The 23,908-nt window shown below is 38.1% G+C and overlaps 1 protein-coding gene across 2 annotated transcripts in view; it reads right to left on the reverse strand.

Moving 5' to 3' along the window:
• The window catches only part of DPP10 (dipeptidyl peptidase like 10), a 564,677-nt gene that overhangs the window by 50,407 nt on the left and 490,362 nt on the right, over positions 1 to 23,908 (reverse strand). For both annotated transcript variants that reach the window (XM_052792375.1, XM_052792374.1), the window contains exons 8-9: positions 6,585 to 6,705; positions 1,968 to 2,122 (exon numbers count right to left, since the gene is read on the reverse strand). In XM_052792375.1, the coding sequence (XP_052648335.1) occupies positions 1,968 to 2,122; positions 6,585 to 6,705 (276 nt within the window). The remainder of the gene's footprint in view (positions 1 to 1,967; positions 2,123 to 6,584; positions 6,706 to 23,908) is intronic.

Raw genomic sequence — 23,908 nt, forward strand, 5'->3', positions numbered from 1 at the left:
GCACGGCCAGATCCGTGCCAGCCCCTGAAGACGAAGACGTACAGCACTCCGCCAGCTCTGCCATGGCCGCTCTGGCCGCGGCCGAGGGCTCAGCGGCACGGCACTGCCCGACGCGGGCTGCCAGCCTGAGCTGCCCTCCGTTCGGGGCCGTACGGCCCCAAAACACTGTCTCCGCTACAAAGAGCTACTCTCTCTGCTAACGGGGGGCCCTACTCTGCTGCGTGGGTAGGTCTGAGCTGCGGCTCTACAGCAGCGGCTTCCAGCTCGATACACGGTCTGTCCCTAGGGCTGGGGAGGTGGGGTGGTCAGCGGGGCGAACGCCGAGCCCCCCCGCAGCCTGCAGTGGACTCAGGCGGCTGAAGGGGGTTTTTCTACCTGAGTAGAAAACTCTCACATCCGCATCTCTCCCTCCACAGTGACTAGCCTCAACACCTCTACCGCTCAGCGTCTCTTCGTGACACTTTAAATAGCATAAATTTTGTATAATACCCAAAACATTTGTTCAGTAGTGCAAGAACTCTTTACGTTGAAATCCTACTTTGTTCTTAATGTATTTAACAAAATTTAACAAACTCCCTTTTTCATGGTTTTTTTGGAAGAATACGGTCTGCGTATGACATACACCGATGCCCATGTTCCAGTATTCACAAACACATATGGGTTTAATTTTATTTTTTAATCATAGATATAATTTTCTCCGATGGTTTCATTCTACAATAAAGACCAACCCTTTTTTTTCATCTCTGTTGCTATACCACAAGCTTCATTACCAATTAATGATGTTTAAAGGGTAGCTAAATTGGCATTAAATGGAGACATTAAATAAAGATAATGTTTCTTCATTAATGAGATTACCGAAGTAGTACTGTGTATCACTTTTATGCTGAATCGCTAATGAAAGGGAATTACTCATTTCTTGTTTACAAAGCTGACTTTTAAAAATACTCCTTAATTTTTTTCTTTGCTCTGTCACTCAAGGCCTTTTGCCAATGCAAGTACGTAAACTACCTCTGAAAACACTTCATTATTTTAGAGTATTATTTCATAGCACAAATACATTATATTTATATTATGCATATTATTGTTTCATAGTACCTGGTACAGTCTAACTGTCCGCCTACCAAGAATAAAGGGTCACCACCAAAAAACAGTAGCAGAAATAGGGTAACAGTAATATTTTCTAAAGCCCTCAATGAACTTCCGTTGAAATGCCAAAGGAGTACCACATACATGGACCTAAATATCCCATCAGAAGGGAACTCAGACACTTTGAAATTGCATGCGAGGGACGGATAAACTAGTACGTTGGAAGATAATACCAGTGCTGGAGCTCAGCACAAAAATGACGGCTAGGGAGGCACCTCATCAGGAAATCCCCAGAAAGTAAGGAGCGATTTCAGACATTACCCCTGTCTGGGCTGTTCTTTCACTTTCCAACACAAATCTAAAACCCCTTCTCTAAATCTTCTCAAACGCGGTGATAGCTCTATTTTTTATATTTTTTTTTTTCTCATTTTGATGTCCAGGAAAAGATTTTACTGTGGCTTATCTTATTCAAGGCCAGTCTGTCCCATTTATTAATAACAGCATCATTTACTGAGATCGATATAACTGCAGTGGAACATGCCCTGTGCTCTGCACACAGCGTGTATGACTCCACTGCAGTTGTGACAGTATCTTTTTTTCTGTGCAGTCCTTCAAACATATTACCCTTCTCTCAGAAGTGGTGGATTGATTTTACCAAGCCATATATCAATGATGAAATCACTACAAATTAGTTTGTCTGCAGGTCTCTCAGATAGTTTCTTTCCAGCAAAAGGTGTTACAGTCCACTGAAAAAAAATGTTATTAATAAGCAACATGAACAAAATCAGTCTCTGTTACTTTCCAGAAACACCTTCCATATGGTTGAATACTATCACTGAACAAGGAAGAGGAGGTGGGGGCTGCACTCACACTAATCTTACCTTAGGATATGGATACTGCTTTCCCTTTGGATATAGACCTCCAGTAAACCGGGGAATAACCATGTTCGGTACCAGAGAGTCATTTATGGTCAGGAATGCCAGTCTTTCACCGTCTGGAGACCACCAGTGGGCAACGTGAGAATGAAGAAGTTCCTCTGCAAAACCAGATTTCCTTAGGGTCCGTAAAAATAACTGTCACATAGTTTCCAGCTCATTCACTTGGCACTGATTTGTTCTTTCTCTGCCTACTTGAAATGTGTCTGCTGTAATTTCAGTAATTTCACATTATTCTGGGTTGAATGTTTGGATAACAAGGCATATCAAAAGACCAAACTTGAACCGTTTTTCTCAAATGAATACTTTCACTGATGTCATTACATCATCTAAATGTGAAAGATGATTGTAACTGCCACACGTTTAGTTCTAGAGTATTCCATTAGATGTGTTTAATTTTTAAACGATTTGGACTATTTTAGTAAGACAGGTTTTTTAGGATTGTCAATCTTTTTTTTTTTTTTCTTTTAATATAAAACTTCAGTATACCTGATTTCTTTGAGCTGTGGCACCTGGTAACATGCAGATCCTCACACAGTAATATTATGTAATCATTTTTGGAGTGCAATATTTTGACTTTCTTGTCTCAGTCTAATGGTCAGCTTTAATTCATAGAAAGTTCAGTTTTCTGCAGTGTAATTTTTTGAAAATCCAAACAAAACTTTTTCTTTTTTTCCAAATTTTGACTTCCAAATAAAAGTAATTCTCCAAAATGTCATGCAATGTTTTCTTACATTTATTGTCATTGTATTTCATATTTGAAAGAAACAGAACAGAAGCAACCCTAGAAGCAGCACCCAAACTCCTGGAACCCCAGTAAAGCAGCTCCTGACCAATTCCAAATTCACCCTGTACAGGTCTTCTGTCTTCCACTTGTGAAAAGACTTAGATTTTTTTTTCACTACGGATTTGATATATTGACTTGGTTTGGTGAGAATTTTGTATTTAAGTTTGAAGAATTTGGCTGGAAAACTAATTGAGAATAGTATATTACCGGGAACAAAGGCCTGACTGCATACCTAATTTAAGAGCTTACCTACAAAACTACTTAAATTATCAATGGACACTCTCCAAGATGCTAATCAGATTCTGAAAGTTTTGAGGTGGCTTAATAGGTTTAATTATCTAAGGTTAGGTGCAATGAAGCTGGGACCTATATTCAAAGTCATATATTCTGGGTCATGCTTCTCTCCCTGGCTGGATAACTAAAAACTTCTACACAGAACAGCCGAGAATGAATGCTGAATATCAGATAGCAAAAATCACAATTGTGTTTGTTTTAAAATATTACTGTTTGCATTCAAACAAGGTTATTCACACAAAGAAAACTATTCCCAAATGCTTCGTAAGGTAAAATGCTAATAACAAACTCATGCAAATGATAAAAGAAAACAAATGAGGTCGAAAGGAGGAACAGTTCTCAATTCAACTGAAAATCTCTTAACTTCATCTGGACAATATTGAGCCTGCTCAGCTTCTGATGCTATTAAAAACACTACTGAAAGTAGAGGACTGCTCTAAGTTAAACAATGGTTAATGGGAAAGACGCAACATATTAGTTCTTGCCAACAGACACAGACTGTGGTCCTCCACCGTGTAGACAGAATTCCCTTTTACCCTGACTTTAATTATGTATACTGTGGAGAAAAGCCCACTGCCTGCCTGCATCCCTGGGAACCCAAAGAGTTCTCTATAAGTCAGGAAATGCAACAGCTATTTGGGCCAGGGATTAAAAACTTGGAAAAGAATGGGCAAAATCACTTAAGGAAGGATTTAGGACATGCATCAGGAAGAAGGCTTTGGGATGCATATCACCTCCCACACCATTTCAGACCATTCACCACATCCCAGACTAGACACCTTTTGCTTTTCCTTCTCATGACAGAGGTATGTGTATAGCTGTAGAGACAGGGAATAAGAAGAACAAACTGGGGTGGTAACTGATGTGAAGGTATAAGATATTTGGATGAATACGCCTGGCCTCCTTTTCAAAAAAAGGAGAAGCAGACTCATGGCCGTTTTGAAAATCAGCCAGGTATGAGACTTATGTATCCATGCATTCACAGGCAAAAATCACCCACAGCACATATGAAGAGGTCTGTGTTTTGTTGTCAGCTAAACAAGTCCCGTGTAGTTTTAAATCCTTTCAGTCCTTAAATATTAATTAATAAAAGGTGCCTGTAGGAATGATGGGCACACACAGAGAAGCAGGAGCACAACCTCGGACAAGCATCATTGCCATTACTGTGCTAGCTGCTCCTGTTCTTTCCAAGTTACCCCATTTTCTTTTTCTGTTCATTATGAAATATTTGCAGTTTAAAGGATAAGTCATTTGTTTTATCAACAGATTTGTTGATCTTTAAAACAAATGAAGTTACAAAAAATCCACATCAGCCTCTTTCAGATACTGTTTCTGAGATACTTAGGTAAACTGAAATATAAAATAAATAAAGCATATTGGCATGTTTCAAATAAAAGAGATTATTTTTTATTCTCTTTAGTTCTTAAATGTAGGTCTCATGAATGCAGAGGTCCAAATCATATAAAAAATCCCACATTTCTTCCATTAAAATGTCTTAAACTTCTATCTGTATAATTCTTAGACTGGGTATACTCCATCCCTTCCAGACAGCTCAGATAAAATGCCTGGCAAATACCAGAACTGATCCATTGCATTAGGCAACCTTTTGGCGTCCCTTCCAGCCTGAATTATCCTATGATATCCTTATGATCCTTTGCAGACTAGGAAGGAATGTTTTTTAAAGAATCTCATATTACATTTTGTTCTGTGGAGTAGAGTTGTATAATGATCCTTCATTACATGTCATTCACTGCAGCTCCATGCTGCACCCAGCTGCACCCCAAAGAGAAAAGAAACACAGGCTGCTCTCTTCTGAATGGGTGTCCTCAAAATGCTTGCAGAATTGCCTTGCTGCATCCATGACTCTGACTCTTACTAACTTCACTTTGGTTTAGCAAAACCTTGATATACTATATCAACTTCAATGAGCTATATATGCTTAAATTCTTCTATTTGCATGCAGTCATGTTCGATTTGAAGAATATGAAGCACATACAAAACTATATTCCATTCCAAAGATGTCCTTTGTCCTTAAGTTTTGAAATATGCTGCCACATTAAAACATTTCAAAACATTAATAGAAACCTTGGAAGTGGGTAACTATCAGACACAGGCATTTATTTGGCTAAGGGATGCAAACTACCATCCTAATTTCAGAGTTTACGTGGGCAGAGATTTTAAAAAATCCCAATGTGAGCTATCTGCTCATAACTACTGAAATGCCAAGAGGTATGGATAGACCATTTCTAAGGACCACACTGAAGTTCCTTGCTGTATGGCTTAACAGCATTCCTAAAAACCACTCTGTCTTGAAAACTCTACATATGACAAATTATATACTTCACGTAACTGAGTATTTAACACTGAGCTATTTAACTATAACATTCATGAGTCCCATAGAAAGAATAACTGAAATGTGTGTTAATTTTAAGCTCTTGTACCAAGCTGGATAATCTGCACCCCCCCCCCTTTTTTTTTTTTTTTTTTTTTATTATTATGTTAAAAGCATTTTGGGTGTAGAGAGAAACATTCTGTGGTACTACACAGAAGGCGGTTTCAGAAGCCAGAGGATATCACAGACTGAGCTGTCCTCCACTCCATTTTGGCACTGCTTGCCAGCAACAGCAAGTTTTCCAGGAGTCTAGTCCAGGCTGATTTAAACAAAAATAGCAGCCACTGTTGAGGTAACAGTATGACACTTTTAGATCTACTCAAAACACTCAAACTGGATTCAAGCATGTTCTTAAAGTCAAGCACAATGTTACTGCCTGGCTTGAGGGGCTGGAGTCTCTCGTGAGTCATGCTAACACACAGCACACCAACCACCATTGAGGCTGAAGGAGAGACACTGATTAAAAAAAAAAGTGAGGCACCAGGCAGTATCATCTTTGATCACCTTGCACTAGGTATCCAATAGCAAAAAGGAAAACGCAGCTAATTGTGCTTCTACGCTATGATTCTTCTGTGTCTTCCTCTATGAGGATGTTTTAACTGTAAATAGATTGGCACTGTTGTTCACACAAGCAACAAACTGAGTCCTTTCCCTCTTCACTTGCATTGTAAACCCAGAATAGCTCCAAAGGTATGAATGGAGTTATTCTAGATAAGCAAAACATACAGGGTGTTTAGTTTTATTTGAATAGCTCTATTTGAAATGCCAGCCCCACTGAAGTTGGCAGTAAAATCCCACATCAAGATTTCACTACTGTAGCATTTTTTTACATGCTACCTAGTGTTCGTAATACATTTGATACATTCTGGTTGAAAAGAAATTCCCTTTTCTCAGAAAATATTGTTATATGCAAAACAGCAGTCAATACAAAGTATGAATAGATACAAAGGCAATCTTGCAAGAAAATGAGAAGGCAAAGAAGCAAAAACAACCTTAGATAGCATTTTCTGAAATGAACAGATTTGTGCTGTTGGGTCTGTACAAGAACCTCTCATCTGTTTTAATAAACAGATATATTTGTCCAGCTTACCTTCATATAACCAGTCTGCAATTCCATTAAAAATAATTCCTTCTTTTCCTGAAGATGTCAGGCGCAATGAGCTACTCTTTACATCAGGCTGATAGTAGATGTTATTTTCAAAAATATAAATCTGGATGAGGTAAGAGGGATGGAGAGAAAAAAGAACATTTTGGTAGATATAAATGGATGTTTAGCAATGAATGCATAATTTCGTCAGGCTTAAAACAGTCTACAGAATAATTCAGCATGAGTTTTTACCAACATTGGCTTCGTATTTCCTTTTATTATCAGTTTTGACAAACTAAGCAAACTTTTAATACTTATGCCAAGCCAAATTCTTCCTTTGAAATTGTCTTCCCAGTTGAAATGTTTCTATTCACTTTAAGAAAGACTATTACATTCCTCAGAATCATACAGGAGACAAGTTTTATAACAGTTGAATAGATGAAGAAATTTTCCATTAATTCCATTCTATCTAATAAAATCATCTGTTTTTCTATCTGTGAAATTAGACACACTTCTGCAAGTACATACAGCACAGTACATACATCATAAATGTAAGTTACAGCTTTATATCATGGTGTGAGAACAGACTGGAAAAGCAAAAATAAATAGCAGACTGCGGTTAACTTTTCTCTGCTTGCTGACACTCTTTCTCTGACACACAAACATTTTACCTCAAGTGTGCTATATAAATGCCCTTTATTTTCAAGTCTAGGCTCCTCCTCCTTTTCCTTGTGAGTAACAGACTAGACAGACAGTCCTTTCCTCCTTCACTGCCACTTCCCAGCCTTGTCTGCTTTTCTTTCACTGTTCACTTTGTTGCAAAGGAGTTCAAGTTCGCTTATTTTGTGAGACTGAGCTCCAGGCTCCATAACATAGTGCAATAAAAGAAAGATAAAGGCCAAAAAAACAAAGAAAAAAAAGAGGAAAAAAAAATAATAAAAGATTTTGGAGGAGTATGGGGATGGCAAAAAGGGCAGGAGACAAATACAGTGATGATGAGGAAGGTTTATAACATGGCAGTTCTTATGTACTCTGATGTATGCCACAACAGGCTATACGTCTGCCTTTCTCCTATCAGCCCAGAGACTTTTGAGCACTTCACTGCAACACAATTTAGATTACTGTTGTCCCAAACTTCTTTACTGGCCCTATCCTTCCCAGTCTAGGTTAATAAGAAACAAATATCTGAGATACTAACAAGCCAAAAGCTACAGACTGGTATAAAAAGCAGAACCACAGCTACTAGCATGTCCTGTAATAAAGCTCCTAATCCTTTTTGTCCGTACTCCTGCATTCCTCATTTTCCTGAGTTGTCAATGCCCGTGACTAGACTCGTATTTCAGCTATAATCATCACAGAGTAGTAGCTTTTTTCTTCACTTTTTTGTTAAATTACAATGGCCACATATGTGCTTGCACAGCTTAACAATAGAATCAAACTAATATCAATATTATGCACTATCTTGATTCACACACTAAGAAAATGTAGCTAACAGCACTAGAGAAGCAACACACAATAGAAATTTTTGTTACATTATTTCATCAATGTACACTGATAATACGGAGTCTCATGGACTGCTAACATGAAGTAAATATATTTCCACCAAAGACCATTTTAAAAGCCTAGTCGTTTATCATTCTCTCATTCTTCTATGATAAACGACTTATGGGAAAATACTAACCAGAGCGCAAAGTTTTATTATCACTATTACTGCTGTTCTCTTTGCTTCTAAATTACCATCTGAAATAGATTTCCCTATGAGTCCCCAAACTAATTGCATTTTTTGATTTTTAACAATAGCCCCTTCATGATTTCTGCTGCAGAAAGCAATAAAGCTGAGGGTTTTTTCCTACCATGAGCAATGCAATGATTTTAACCATTCCTGGGAATCAAGGGTGACTTGGAACAAAGTTCTTTACGGTCAGAAACTCAAAACTCAGTAGTGAGTTCAAAACTGAAGTAAAAATAGTTGATGCAGTTTGAACAATCTAAAATGTACTGACCAGTAATGACATTTATAGTTTTACAAATAATATTTGATATGGCTGAGAATTTATGAGAAGCTGACATATGACCCAGCATTAACAGCACAAGAAAACAAGGATTAGAGAATGCTGGACCTATCAAGCTTTTGAAATAATATCGACCAACATTTCTTGTCAATGTATATTTCCACAGTAAAAATGTACTTTTTTTTCTAAGGTAAAAGAAACAAATACAAGTAGTAACATGGCATGGTTAATTGCTTAACCCAGAAAAACAAAATAATTTAGCTAAATACTTGCTACTTAAATGAACTATAAATATTCCTATCCTACTAAATTACAGACAGTGTAAGTAGTGGGAAGCACTCTATTGACTGTTGTTCAGTAAGGAGTGATTTCTTACAGCTGACAATCTCTTATATAAATAACTGCTTTCAGGAGATTACCAAAAAAGCCTACTTGATCAAGTGATTCCATTTTATTTAAGCTTCTTCAATTAAATGAGCTCAATCTAATTCATTTTTGAAGATCAGAAGTATAATTTTTGCTTCTCTCCCTTCTTTTCAGGCCATTTGTATTTTTAATGGTGAAGATACCCATAGCGTCTAGTCTCTGCAATGAAAAACTTTCATTTAAAGCCATCATTGCCAGTCAAAATACAGGATTAAGAACTACTTGTTTTATGACTGCACCATGAAAAGGTCTTTAATCCTGTTATTACTAGTTAGCAGGCATTGCTAATTCCATTTGACACATTTCAGATAAGTAAATATCTCAGAAGGAATACTCACTGTTGTGCCACTGATTGCCGGCTTCCTTGGCTTTATCCCCCATTCATTTCATAAAGCGGCTTTGTCTCCACCCTCAACCAGTTCTCAGCCACCCTCTGAATATCCCCACAATCCTCTTAGTCTACTCTGTCATGTGAAGTTTCCCTTCTCTCTTCATTGCTCGTGACACGTGTTCTTTCAACTTTGAAATCTACCCCAAAGAACAGGTTTTTTTCTTGAACATATAGACTAGAACATTTTAAAGTTCTTGAAAAACTTCAAAGCCATCCAGCGGCTCTCTCCCTAGCAAGCCTCGAGCTCATTGCTTACTTGAATTTAGCATTAAAAATGATGAATTTATGTTCCTTTGCAAAACATTTATGAAACACAACCGTTCATGTTCCTCCACATAACTAAAGAGCATGTAAAATGCACATTGATGATTTAGGGTTGGTGCACTGGCAAGTATCACTCTGCACTGCCTGCAGCATTTCAAAAGATCAATACCCCCATGCTTGAGCTTGTAAAAACATCTTAGAAAGATTCACCATTATGGTTAGTCATTTAATCTCATCTGTAATTTTGAATATTTGATATATTTCCACACGAAGCCCACAAACTACTGTTTGTACCGACAGGAATGGCTTCGTGCACACTTCTTAACAATGATGCTGCCTAACCCCTGCAGTCAGGTCTGCATGCCCCTCCATTCCTGAACATGCTGAAGTGCTCATCTGTAATTAGTTAACTCATACACCTCTTGGAAATAAGGACTTGGGAGTTAAAATGTTGATTGCCACAGCAAAGCAGGCAGCAGAGTTGTAAAGTGAGTGACAACATTATCGTGAAGGCTGCTGGTAGTAGTGGCCTAAGAGGCTCTTTGCTTTGCTTTGCTTTCTGTAAATCCAGGCTGTGGATTCAATTAAGCACAAGCACTTTGTGCAGCCACAAAACCCAATCTTCCATCTGACATCATTACTGCCAGAGCAATGCAGCCAAGACAGACATTTCTAAAAGGCATACTCATTGTGAATTTTTCTTCCCAGTACAATATTTATATGGTACAAACGTATCTCATATATAACTCTAAAAATACTGACATTTTAATAGATCACTGCTTGAAATTAATTTTGTTCACAAGATTGTGAACAGATCTTGCTTGCTTCTGTCTAGCATTTGCACATACAACACCAACCAGCAGCTAAGCATCTGGGTTTCATGTGCCTCTGAAATAGCCGTGACTAGAAGCAGCATGTGCACAAGAGCTATGGTTTTACCAGAGAGCAGTGAAGTTGGCTTTTTCTGCCTGGTTAGTCCTCTGCTCCCGTTTGCCTGCTGTAGCCACGACACCACTCCCTGCTCCTCCTGCTGCAAGAGGTGCTATCAAATGTGAAGTGACTTTAGGAGGAAAATGGACACTGGTTTTATTTTACATGGGTTATCACGAGCCCGCCAACTAAGAGTAGAAATGGAACTACTCCTCAGCTGAAACATGCAAAAAATACTACAGCAGGCCTCAGAAGCAGAGGAAGTCCTTAAGTATCATGGTCAAACTCTCCCCTCCCTGCATAATACCTAAGTTCCTTTCTTTGATTCATACATTTTTAGCTTTCTTGCTCAATTTAAATATTGCCACCAATGCTTTCTGGTGAAAACAGTATCTCTAGAAAACTCCTTACAGTTCTACTTAATCTGCACTAAAATATATTTCCAAGCTTTTATTTCAAAAACACAAAGACTAGATGGAAATTTTATTTTTTAGGTGGCAGCTGCTGCTGCTGCTTAATTACAGTAGAGCGATACATAGAAGTTGAATTTATGAGCCACAATTTGGTCTTTAAAATTGAGTGAAAGAGAGAGCAAGTGGCTGGGAGAGAACTCGGACTACTACTTTTCCTACAACACAGACTTAAACTCTCAAATACTGCAAAGCAGATAGTAAGTCATGACACTAGGATAAGAATTGTTCATCAAAACAAATCATTCTTGGAGCAGAATCTTGCAAATACATGCGCCTAAAATCCTGACTCCAGTAAGTAAAACTAAACATGTGCCCAAAGGTTTCCAGGGTGGGGACTTCACATACTTCATCACTTCGTATAGTGTGTTTTGGGCAATGTCACATGAACCACAAATTTCCCTTGCTAGTCTATCTCCACTCAGGTATTTGGGAGCAAGTAAAAGTAAAAGGGCTTTTCTTAGTATACACTTGGGTCTAATTACTACATCATGAGTACTAAAACGTTGACTGTAACTACTGAATCTTCCAAAACTACTAAACGAGGAGCTGCTAACTGTGTATCAGACAGGTATTCTCATGAATACACCGGTGGCTTTGTGCCCAAAATGCTTTCACAGCTTTCAGGCATGACGATAAGAAAATAAATTGAAAAAGGCACAAAGTGGAACCAGGCTATGATATCTTATATGAAAATTATTATTGCGCTTTTTTTAACCTCTTCACCACCTATTTCCCAAGTATTTTTAAAGTATTTAAAATTATTTTTTAGCTAAGACCCTTAGCTAATAATGCTGTAAATGGGAATAAATATCAAAATCTATGGCCTTCAAAATTATTTGACTACTTGTTTTCTTATCGATTTTGCACAGCTAATCACATCAAGTCTTAAACCAAGTGAAGAAAAAACCACAGCATTTCTTTAATTATTTTATTAAGTATTTTCCAATTACTGAAAAACTTCTGCAAGAATGTTTTGGATTAGTGAGAGATTAATTCTTGATAATGATCACATTTATTTCAACTGACTGTGAAGAATTTGAGGCTCTGCTTGCTCTAATGTTCTACCTACAGCACTAATCCTTCTCCTTCTTCCACGTCAGCCTCTAAAATATTTTTTCATAAACCTTCTCCTAAATTAATTTCTTCCAAAACATTTATTGTTTGCAACGTGTTTCACAATTACATGATTTTATTTCAGGCTGAGGTCTTAAGCGGAGCACCCAGTCCGAGCAGTTAGATCCAGATGGCAGACAGCTGTGAAAACATAGAGACATCTAATCCCACAGCTGAACGGCAAACCCAGTGCCAAGAGCTGGAGAGGCCCCCTGTGTGTCTTTAATCATTTCAAACACTACAGGCAGAGAAAAGCCACTAAATTACAGAAAAATACTCCACTTTTTCCCTTTAGGTGCTCCACTGAAGCCTTCTGCATGGGCATATCCACACTCAATCACTCCTCTGATTGCAGGGTAGCGTATCAGCAAGAGTTCAAGCTTTTTACTCACCAGTTGGGCAGCAGCAGCAGTTTGCCTGGAGCTGCGTGGAGGTCACCACGCGATTGCTTACCATGCACAGAAGCAGCGAGTGTGTGCGAAGCAGGGCTTCGAGCTCTCTACCAAAGCAGGGGCAGCTTCTCTACCAGAGGCTGCCAGCAGCTCGTTAGCCCCGGCAGTTGAGACAGAGCCACTACCAGATATTTGCACATGTCCTAGAAATTCATCCAGACACCAAAGTTCAGACTTGTACTTATATCCAGAAGCCCAGTTTTCTTCAGGTGGAAGAGAAACAGAGCTGCAGCCCTTGCTGACAAAACCCATCTCCTTCCCTGGAACCAGCCATCAGTTTCTCTTTCAGAGAAAAGCTGCCAAACTGAGAGGCAAATTTCTCTCAAAGCTGATGTTAAGGAGGGAGACTTAACAATCTATCCTTAGTCCTTTCTCTAACTTACGCATGGATAAACTTATTTTTATATGAATATGATAAGTTAGTTTACCATGCGACAAGTTCTTAAAACAGATTATACAAACTCTAGCCGTATAGGTATAATGTATTGCCATTGCTGTTCCCCAATACGACACGGAACCATCTTGGGTCTAGAAGCAACATTACTCACTCATGTCATGCTTCACCCAAGCTGAAGGTATGTCTCCCCACTCTGTACCACAACCTGGTACTTGCTGGCCTGTGTCACGCTTCTTAGCGTAGTGTGGCCACAGTTTAAAAGCCATGAGAAGGTACAGCTGTCCTATAAGGCACAAGTGTGCAGATCCCAGTCTAATATTTCCACATTACCTGATGTGAAATGATAGCAGAAGTCACTAACAACTAACAAATAAAACAGAAGAAAATTAGTTAGCACAGCCTTTAAAATTGTCTTGATATTTATCATAGGGAAAACTTGGACACCTATCCCATAATGGTTAATATACCAGGGACTTATTTTCCTAACTTAATGAGTGAATCTTTCTAATGAATCCTCCAGAGTTTGAGCATGGCAGATTTGTTCGACTTCCTGATTGATACCATCATCAGAACTACATTTTGCCATCAATAATAATAGAAATATGTCATGTAAACTGCAAGTCTCTGTGGGCCACGATTTACCCTTACATAAGTTTCAACGGCTCCTGAAATTAACTTTTCAAGATAAAAAGGTAATACCCAGAATCCAGCATCTTATCTTGAAAAAAAGAAATGGCGGAGTGTGACTAATGGCATGGTTTGTCATTACATGGATTCATCAGGACAAACCCCTAGTTCATGGAAGATGCCAACCAAACTCTGAAGCTACTGAGCAGCTAACTATTCCAGCCTGGAACAACTTCAGCACTCCCACTTAATACCCCAGAGAACACGACAGTCTTCCTCACATTTCACATAGGGAACGTGAGCTACGACAACACAGAAGAATTTCTGATTATGCCCAGAAGGAGACCTTCAGGCATTCAGGAAATGCTTCCACTGCTGAACTCTGCCAGTTGCTAATGACAGTGCTACAGATGCCGAACTAAAGCATCTTCAGGCAGCTCATCTTGGCTATATTCCTGTGTGACCTTGGCAAGGACACACCGTTCTCCACTCTTTGGACTAGGACAGGTGTCTTCAGAGCCCAACGTTCTATGTGACAGACCACGTAACTGCACTTTTTGCTCTATGCAGAGGGGTAAGTATTTTTACTGATGCAGAAACAAGTGTCGTTCTGTGCACCCACATAGATAGTCTGGCTAACCAGCTGTCTCCACCATCACCATGGCTGATAGCTACATCTCAGCATAGGAACTATCAGATTTCTTCATTTCCTAAGCATACGGCAAAATTCCATCCTTTATTCTTGTGAGACTGCCAGCTAATTAGTTGGATAATTAATTCTTCAAAAGCTTCAAGATGTTTTTCCATCTGGGCTTGCCTCTTACCATTTGTTGTGTCTCCTGTCTTACCATACATTAACCAGGGCCAAATCCAACTGCCCTTAGTTAGATCAGTAACTAAAATTTCCAGATGAAGTATGTTTTCTTGCTAACAACTGTTAATACAAATAAGATCAGCTATATATTAGACAGAAGCAAGTCAAATAAAGAATACTTTCTTAGTCACTCAGCCAATTTTGTACTTCGCTCTTCAGAGATCAAATCATGACTTCTCCAGTTTCAGGTACAATACTAAGTTGGCACAGCAGTGTTTTGCAGTTTAACCTCATACCGTGAAGAGAAAGAAGATCCCATGACGTGCACAGCAGCTGTATTTCTCCTAGTCAAGTTCACGTTGGAGCATGCGGTGGAACAAAATACACAGCAGTGGGGGAATCGTAGAATAGAATCATAGAATCACTTAGGTTGGAAAAGACCCTTAAGATCATCAAGTCCAACCGTTAACCTAACACTGCCATGTCTACCACTAAACCATGTCCCTATGAATGAGAATAACTTGTTATGCTACCTCGACCACAGCTAAAGGAGTGCAACATGTAAGTACAGTTTAAATAGCTTTCACATAGCCAGTTTAACCAGCGGTTAACTAGCAGTTAAAACCTAGAGTCGAAGATACTGGCACAGAGCCCTCACACATAAATGTTATGAGGAAAAATTAGCTTGAAGCTAAATAGATTGATCAAAACTTTCTTGGCGGTATTTATACTACATGATAATATGTATGCATACATACATATTATATATATCCAAAGAGTCAATGTTCTTTGTTTCTTGAACAACATGCTGCTCCATATGCAAAGTTCAGCACAAACAAGTGATCTTAAATAAACAAACAAGTGGTATCTTAAATGAAATAATTAATCTTAAAATTATTTTTGAGTGATTTTTTGAAAAAAAAAGTGGTTTTAACTCCTACTGCTGTTTTCACCACAATTATGGAAAATGCAGATATCTATGCACTCACTTTGATTTGTAAATAATATTGGAACTAACGTTGGATTACAGGAAGAAATTAAAATCAAACCCCTGCATCCACACGGAAACCATTTGGTTGCAGTTTTTCAACACTTGCTGTCAATGTAACAAGTCTGGTTTTCATTTAAGTACTTCACATATTTGTTACCACTTTCTGGTTCACAGATCTGAAAAATTATACAAATAGCTCCACTTCAGAAACTTACAATTAGTTTTCACCAATTTAAAAAATATTGCAAATCAGCCACAATATTTGTCAATGCATTACCATTACAAATAAATACCCGGCTTGGCATCTTCTCTACCACTGTTCAGCACCCTCAAAGCTCTGACACATTTTTTTCTAATAGAGCCACTGCTTACATTATTCATAGTCACAGCGTAATGTCTGTTCTCTTCTTCAAGTCCAAACTGAACAAACATTTTCTTGTCATCTATGATTTCACTTACTATACCCCTGGGACTTGCAGGCTTAAATTGAGATCACCAGACCATTATTATACCCACTGCTACAGAAGAGGAGTACCCCCTTCTGCCCTTTTCCCTTGCCAAATCTGATTTACTTGAAGCAGCTTTCCACTGAAGAACAAGGTGTACTTAAGATTATGTGGTTTGTGTATCAATGCAACAACAGTATAACTGCTGTTTTCATTTTCCTTCTCACAGAAAAAAAAAATGCTCATTTTGGGAAGAAAATGCTTTCTCTCATCATCCAGAAGAACTGGACATATAGCGTTATACAGGAACAGTTGTTTATTATACCCAGTTAGAAGTTCCTGATGGCAATCCAAACCTCCTGGTCTGTATCAAAGCTCACCTATGGCCAAGAGCCACAGAGCACATGCTGCAGTGAGCCACAGAAATCCTTCAGGTCTCTATGTGGTTGCAGGAAAGAGGTGGCTGCGTTCTGGGATGAACTGGCGCTGTAATGCCATTTGGCCTGTTTCTACCTACAGCTTGAGACTCAACACCCATCTTCAACATAACTCTACTGAATAAAGTGCTGGCACAGGGGTCTCACAGACTGCTCATGGGCTGCATCCATGTTAAGGATGATGGGTACACCACCAATCTTCCTGTGACAATGCTCTACACATTGGTGTTTCCAAGTTAGGTGTTGATTTATTGTTCCATACATGTGAAACCGAGATCCACTGTATACAAAACCACATAGACAAAACAAATTTCTAGGGGGTACTTTGCACATGTTGGAAAAGTAGCATGATAAAGGGTCAGTATCTGCCATTCTTGCCCACGGTAATAAGCTGCAGAAGAAGCTCCATGGTAATGAACTGGGACACTCACACATTGAGAGGCAAGTAAAATGCAAGGTGGCAAACTATTACCCAAAACAGTTATAATGCATTTCACTGGTGCAACTGATTATTCTGCTGATGTCTTTCTTACAGGTCCTGCAGTGATCTCCAGAACCAAAGAGAATTACTGTATTTTGGGTAACATAAAATACAGGAAAGTGGCTTATAAAACTTTTATAAGTGTGAATTTTGGATGGCTAGAGTATTCATTAGTGACTTTGTCAGTTACAATTACACAGACTTTTTCCAAAATGCTTTGTTTTGTTCACATCTTACAGATTTTCTATCCAGATCATGTATTTTACAGGACGACAATTTCAAGGAAAGTTTTATGGAATTGTATTGCAAAGCATCTTTATGTTATATCCATTTCCTCTACATTGTATCTGTGCTCTGTTTAGATTGTGAGCTCCCACGGACAGGGATTGCAGGCTACAATGTCTGATACAGTTTGCAATACAGTTGCTTTCCAAGTCTCCAGTAGTGCAGAATGGCTCTGATCTCCTCTCTGCAGATTTTTTTCTTTTGCAGGTCAATCTATACTGGTATAAAATTTTTAGAGCTGTTCAGCTCTGTCTTGCTCCAGCTCTTACCCCATAGTTCCATGTGCACCACAGACCACTAAATTATGCAGATATTGGGCACAGCAGGTACTACCAGCAAAGCATGGCAGTAGACAAAAATCTACCCTTATATGATCTATGTTTCAAAATCATCAGACACATTGCAAATGAGGCAGAAAACAAATAATACATAGTAACAAAATTATTATAATTGTAAGCAATAATAAATATATTCATTCTTAAAGGTCCTATTTTCTAAAGGATGTGATTGACCTAGATAGGAATTTTCTTAGAGGAAGCTTTCAAACGTTTTGATTATGTTGTAATTAAGGCAGAGAGGAAGTAGCTGTTGATCAGACTGAAACATGGAGACCTCAAAGCACATACATCCCAATGTCATATACCACCTTTTTTTTATTGTCAGTTACAATATGTTAATTCTATTTTTGCAGTCATCAAGCTGCCAGACATAGCATGAACAACAGAACACTGAAGCACCACTTTTCTGCTGTCTAGATTAATGCCACTGTATCACAGTAATGTGTTAGCACAATCGTTTCTGAACAACTGCAAACAATCTACAAGGCTATTATATTTAATTGCTATTTAGATACTTTATAAATCTACTGTAAACAATAGCGAGGATGCACTCATAATGCAGCTATAAGTTACTAATGCCATGAAATAAACCAGGCCATGAACTCACAGAGTATCAGCAAATCCATGATGTTTATGTCCTTGATTTCCAATAAAAGTGAGGAAGCATTGCCCTCTTTTGTTTAGACACACACTAATTATGTTTCCTTTCCAATGATATTGGATCATGACGTTCACTAAATTCACACCCTGCCTCATCCCATGATAACTTACTCATGAGTGCAAACATTATGCTGTATATGACATAAACAAAATCACATATAATATCTGAACTATGACCTACGCAAAAAGCTACTTATAAATCTTTGTGATTGCACAGAAGATCACAGTAAGACTGCCTTGCCCCCAAGCTCATCGTCTGGATCTACTGCTTCCTCCCTGTGGAGCTGCCTGAAGAACTACGCTGGCTGCAGCACTGTGCAAAATGTCTTTGAGGGATTGGACTGCTCAGCCCTTTGATCTTCATCTGTGTAAGCGATGTGTATAACAGACTTATCTATAAACAGTGTATGCTCAGGAACTCACACTCCTTGTTCCTTGCATTTACTGATAGCTTCTGACTAATGAACCAGCATGGAAGAGCGTGGACAGAAATGTCACTCTTATATGCCTGGGTTGCTCCTACAGACTTATAATACAATCATAATCTGCCCTTACCACAAAATCTTTTAAAATGATCTCTGGTATTTTGAAGGCTCATCTCACACTGATATCAAGCATTCAATTATGCCCAGACTGATCAACCTGTAACAGAAGCTAAAATGAAAAATTTTCAACCTAGTTACTCCGGAAGAAAAAAGGCAATGTTGGGAGATGGGAAAATATCTAAGATAACTGTCTGGACTGGATGCCAGAGGAGGAATTTTCTCTGTTTTGACAAAATGTAAGAAAGTAGCATTCTAACAGCAAGCACCAAAGTCAAAAAAGACAAAATTGAAAATGCTGTGCTGTAAAGTCGTACTTGCATTTTCTACTATTCTTACAGTGGTAGACAATCTTTGAGAACTTTGTACGTTATTCAAATGCTGAAGTAGAACGGCATGCCTCTGAGCATCTTCTACATAAGAAACCCAAGCAGGGTTTAACAAAAAGCTTTGTCCTTTCAGTTACTATTGCTGACCCAGCCTACCTTGTCGTATGGTACGTGTGCCTTCGTCTCCCCACTGTGCACAGTGTTCAAGTTGCCAGTTGTCTTTTAGTGGATGACATCCACCTGTACAGACTTCACAGCCATTTACTACTTCACACAGATCGGGCATTCAATGCAAGAAAGACCATTTGTCTTAAAATATCTCATTAGGAATGAGACAAATAGGAATGAGAAAACTCTGACTAACTCTCATAATAGCATTTCTGTTTGAGACAGTTTAAGACAGTCTGTGAAGCAACACTTGAAAATAACTGTTTGCTTGCTTTCCACACAAAACTTCTCTCTCCTATTTCTGTAAATGCACTGGCACCTGCTATAAAAGGTGAAGTAAAAATGTGTAGTGTTCTGCAATACTATTTATATGACCAATAACTATTAGTCCCTACTGATCAAGCCCTGTTCATATATATAACACGTTTATATGAGCACATGAATACTATCAGTGTATTAGTTCTTCACCACACCCCAGCCCCCAACTAAAGTGATAAATACTTTGATCTGCACAGGTTTCTGTTTTCCTCATTAATGCTGTTTCCACCAGCTTAAAACAGACCTTTCTAATACCAGTTTGTGTCCACAAAATTGAGAGTTTTGAGCGTTGGCTGATTGCTGGGTCCTTCAGCCTTCTTTCCTCTTTGCCAATCAATGCTACGTTTTGTCTTACAAATCAACAGTATACCGGACTTTTTAATCCTTATTCTCCAGGGCTGTCCCGGCCTTGAAGCTGTCAGTGAATATACACTCACCACAATTACACATCTGCAAGCAGTCCTCTGCATTTCACTGTCTGGCTCAGGCTGAGTCAACATGAAAGCCTAAGTCACTTTAACACAGTGCGGCAGGAGTTTAATCTGCTCTGATCCTTCAGCACAAACATGGTGGGGAAGTCATTACCCCACTGTAAGGAAAAAAAATATGCAAGGACATTTACGGGTTGGTGGTGACGGAATTTAATGTCTCTTTTTCAAGAAGGACTTGGCTAAAATAGAGAGAAAGAGCCTACAAGAGCGTCAAACATGCCCAAAGCTGTGTAGTCATAATCTGTTTTTTTTCTCCTCACCACAGCTGTCTTGCTGATAGGAATTCAACAGGGAGGCATGACATCATCATCCATGAAGCATATACAGCTTTCACTTTTTTTTTTTTTTTAATAACTAGGACCATGTACTCTATCCATATGCAATGGGTAAAATCCTGGTTGACTGATGTAAAGAGCCCATTCATCTAAACTGGGCCAGGATGTCCTATTTTGACCACTAGAACAACTGAACTAACTTTCAAGGACACATATCATAAGGGAAAAGAAGGTTCAACCCTGCTGAAGAGGGGAGTCACTGTCACTTCCACTGACAGAAACCTGTCTATATCTTTGATGGACGCTATGTGCCAAATGAGAAAATAAATGTTAACATACAGCAAACAGAACCTATCAATAGAGAAGAGCCAGAGGAACTTTGCCACACAGCAAGAGTCCAGGGGGTTTTGCTGCCAAGTTGGTTTTATCCCTTTAGCTTGTTCCTAGCTGAACTCTGTAGGCACTGGTACCATCACAGAAACTCAGAAGTCTTTTGCAAAAATTTTACAAAAGGTAAATAAAATTTCTGTTTACCATTGGCTAAAACAACCTCTGTCTTAGAACCTGAACTACAAAGGCACTAGAAATGTCAGTTCTTCAGACTCTTCTGTTTTGACATTTTGGTGTCTTACCATAGTGAATTTTCCCCTTCCTCTTCCCTAGGTGGTAAGGAGGTAATAGACAATAGAATATATCTGTTTTTCTTATCTCACAGATAGAACTGACATTTACGTTACATTACTTTACCAAAAGATGAATACAGGCAAATTTTCCACCCCGTCCTGTGGTATATCATATCTTTTTTTTTTTAATATCAAATATGAAGTGACTAAGTGATTATATGATCCATGGACATAGCTAAGCCTGCAATGTTTTTGGGCAGGATTTTGGAGTTATATGAAAATAGAGTCCATAATAAAACTTGTTACCTAATCTTTCCCAACTCTGATTTAGCAAAAGGTTCAATCAGATTTTGACCTCTCTTCTCATTGACTCTGTATTTAGTTTTTATGGGTGGCTATTTCTGAAGAATTTTAGACTTCTGAAGTATAATTTTCTTGTTTCTGCATTACATAAAGCTATGCAATTTTCAGACACAAAGCACAGCAGTCCTATTTTATGAGCCATTGGACTTGCAGTTAGTATTAGCTAACAGACGGAAGTGTGAATATTCAGATATGCTTTGTTACACATACACATGTTGAACAACATGATACTGTAGAAGAGAGACGTGTATTGCTATTTTCACCGCTCCCTGCAGGCTGCTGCACAGAAAAGTCCTGATGATTGCTCCTATCAAACATGTGTGTCTATGCTTTTTTGCATGTGTCTTTGTGGGACTGTGTGTAAATATATATATACACACACACAAATTTCTATGTGAAAAAATAATTTGCTTTCTAGCACAATGATATGTCAAATTTCCAATATATTGTTTACAAAAGAGTTATTGATATGAGACTGGATAGAAAAGTGCACTACCTGTGTGCACGGCTTACATATTGATTCAAATATTAGCTGCATGCTAGAGCAGTGGTAATAGAATGAAAATCTTGATAATAGAATGAGGGGAAAGGAACCATCTTTTATCTCCCTCTCAATTTATTCACTATAAAGCTGCTGGGCCTTTTATTGTTCCACAGGAAAAACAGTAGTGGAGGAATAATGCGTCTATAAAACATATAATTTTCTCATTATTTCTTCACATCTTTCAGATACAGCGAAGTAGCTATTCTTACAAAGGGCTAGCAATATCTAATCCGTAATAGTTAATATTTTTAAGTTATCTTTGATACCAGGACATATTCATTGCATTTCAGTAAGCAAAATGATGAAGCAACTTCCTCTATGCTCAACTTAGCCTTGCTTCCATTTATAAATGTTCCTGCTCTCTAGAGCTCACAAAACTTTTACTGAATATATCCAACCTTGATACGTAAAAATGTATTTTTCCCTGTTTTCCAAAACTGCCTGTGTTTTCTGGCTGCATTCTCCATTCCCTTTTTCTGAGATGGAAAAAACTGCTTTCATATTGAGTATCACTTTTGAAACTAGAGAACATGCATTTAATGCTTATCTTCTCCTCCAATTTCATCTATATTTAAGTGGAGGGGGCACCTAGAAATTAATAATTGAAAATGGAAATTAGTTCAGTAGAATACCTTCAGAGAAACTAATCATTTCCTTCATTCTTTGAAGAATAGTTTGAATTGAATTATTTAGATGGAAAGGCAAAAAACATTTACATTTTACAATGCTAGTTTGAGGAATCCAAGAGGAAATCCAATGTGTAGCAGCAGCTTAGGAGGAATACAGCTTTATCTAAGACTTCTAGGTAACATTCTTACGTGAAGAAAAATATTACATTGCCCATGCTCACCATGACCCTGACAAAAAGCAGTTCTTGTATCAAAAATAAAGTAGCAGAAAGCTTTTGCAAGTACGCTAGTAAGTCTTGCAAAATAATATACAATCTAACTTTAGCTGCTGGTCAAAAGTTGCTATTAAAACAGTCTTTTCGTGTGCCTTTTTTCTGTAAATATTTTCACTTTTTGGTTGAAATCTTCAGCCTCTGACACAGTAAGTTTCTCAGCTGGAATCTAGAAATGTAATAAAAACATTTGGAACAGAAAACAAAAAAGCTTTAGTAGCCTCCTTAATTTTTCCCTGCCTTTAGAAAGACATGAGTTTAGCATTTGCTAGAATTATGGTCAAATCCCTTAAAGACTCAACTAGGTGGGCAATGTTCAACCATACACGTTCCCTTTCCTCATAGAAACATCCTCAGCAAGACAAAGGATCTCCAAATATGCTTTGAAGTACAGAAGTTCTGTAAGGAATCCCTCATAGATTTTAAAAAAGAAATCATACCTGAGGTTAATGTCACATTAAAATGTTCTTGTTTATTTCTGGTTTTCAGAATAAATTCAAGCAGACTTTTTCCTCAGTTTTACTGCCATTTGCCTCATTAGCATCATGATTAAAAGGGAAGATGAAATAAAGCCTTGACATTTCCATATGTGATTTTAAGTTACTCATATAAAAATACAGCAAGTCAAAAGAGCAAAAGACTTTGAAAATAAAAACAGCAGATTAAATATATTTATTTAGGACTTACTTCATCAGCATTAATTAAGCTTCTACTTGGCTCATGAACCCTGAGAGATCTTTTCTTCTTAATTTGCAAATGGAAGTGTTTTTGTCAGGAGGGGGTGCCAAGTACCCACAGCATTAATTACGCAAAAAGAAAACACATGGCAAGTATTTTACAGAAAGATAATTTACGGATTTTTATAATTGTTGTACTTCGAACCTTGATAGAGCAAATAGTAAATGAAGCTTTCAGTAACTACTGGCTGTTAAAGCATCTGTTGAGCAAGGTATGTGTCTAGCATAGTCCTGCTAATTTCTCATTTACTAAAATTAGTCTAGTGCTTATCTGGGTACTTGACAAATAATATAACATCGAAGAACTTTTCTGCTGCAGTATTTCCATTTTCTAAGACAGTCTTTGAAAGCCATAGAAAAAAGCTAAAATTTTGAAGAGAAGTCAATTGCAAGGACATGTCATGTTAATACAGCAATTCAACAGTCTGAGAGATACTTGCATTTTTGTGGGGCAACAGGTGTTGATGGGGGGAAGGTAAAATGAACCTCCAAACAAGAC

The sequence above is a fragment of the Harpia harpyja genome, chromosome 7 (assembly GCF_026419915.1).
Source record: "Harpia harpyja isolate bHarHar1 chromosome 7, bHarHar1 primary haplotype, whole genome shotgun sequence".
NCBI classification, from domain to species: Eukaryota; Metazoa; Chordata; class Aves; order Accipitriformes; family Accipitridae; genus Harpia; species Harpia harpyja.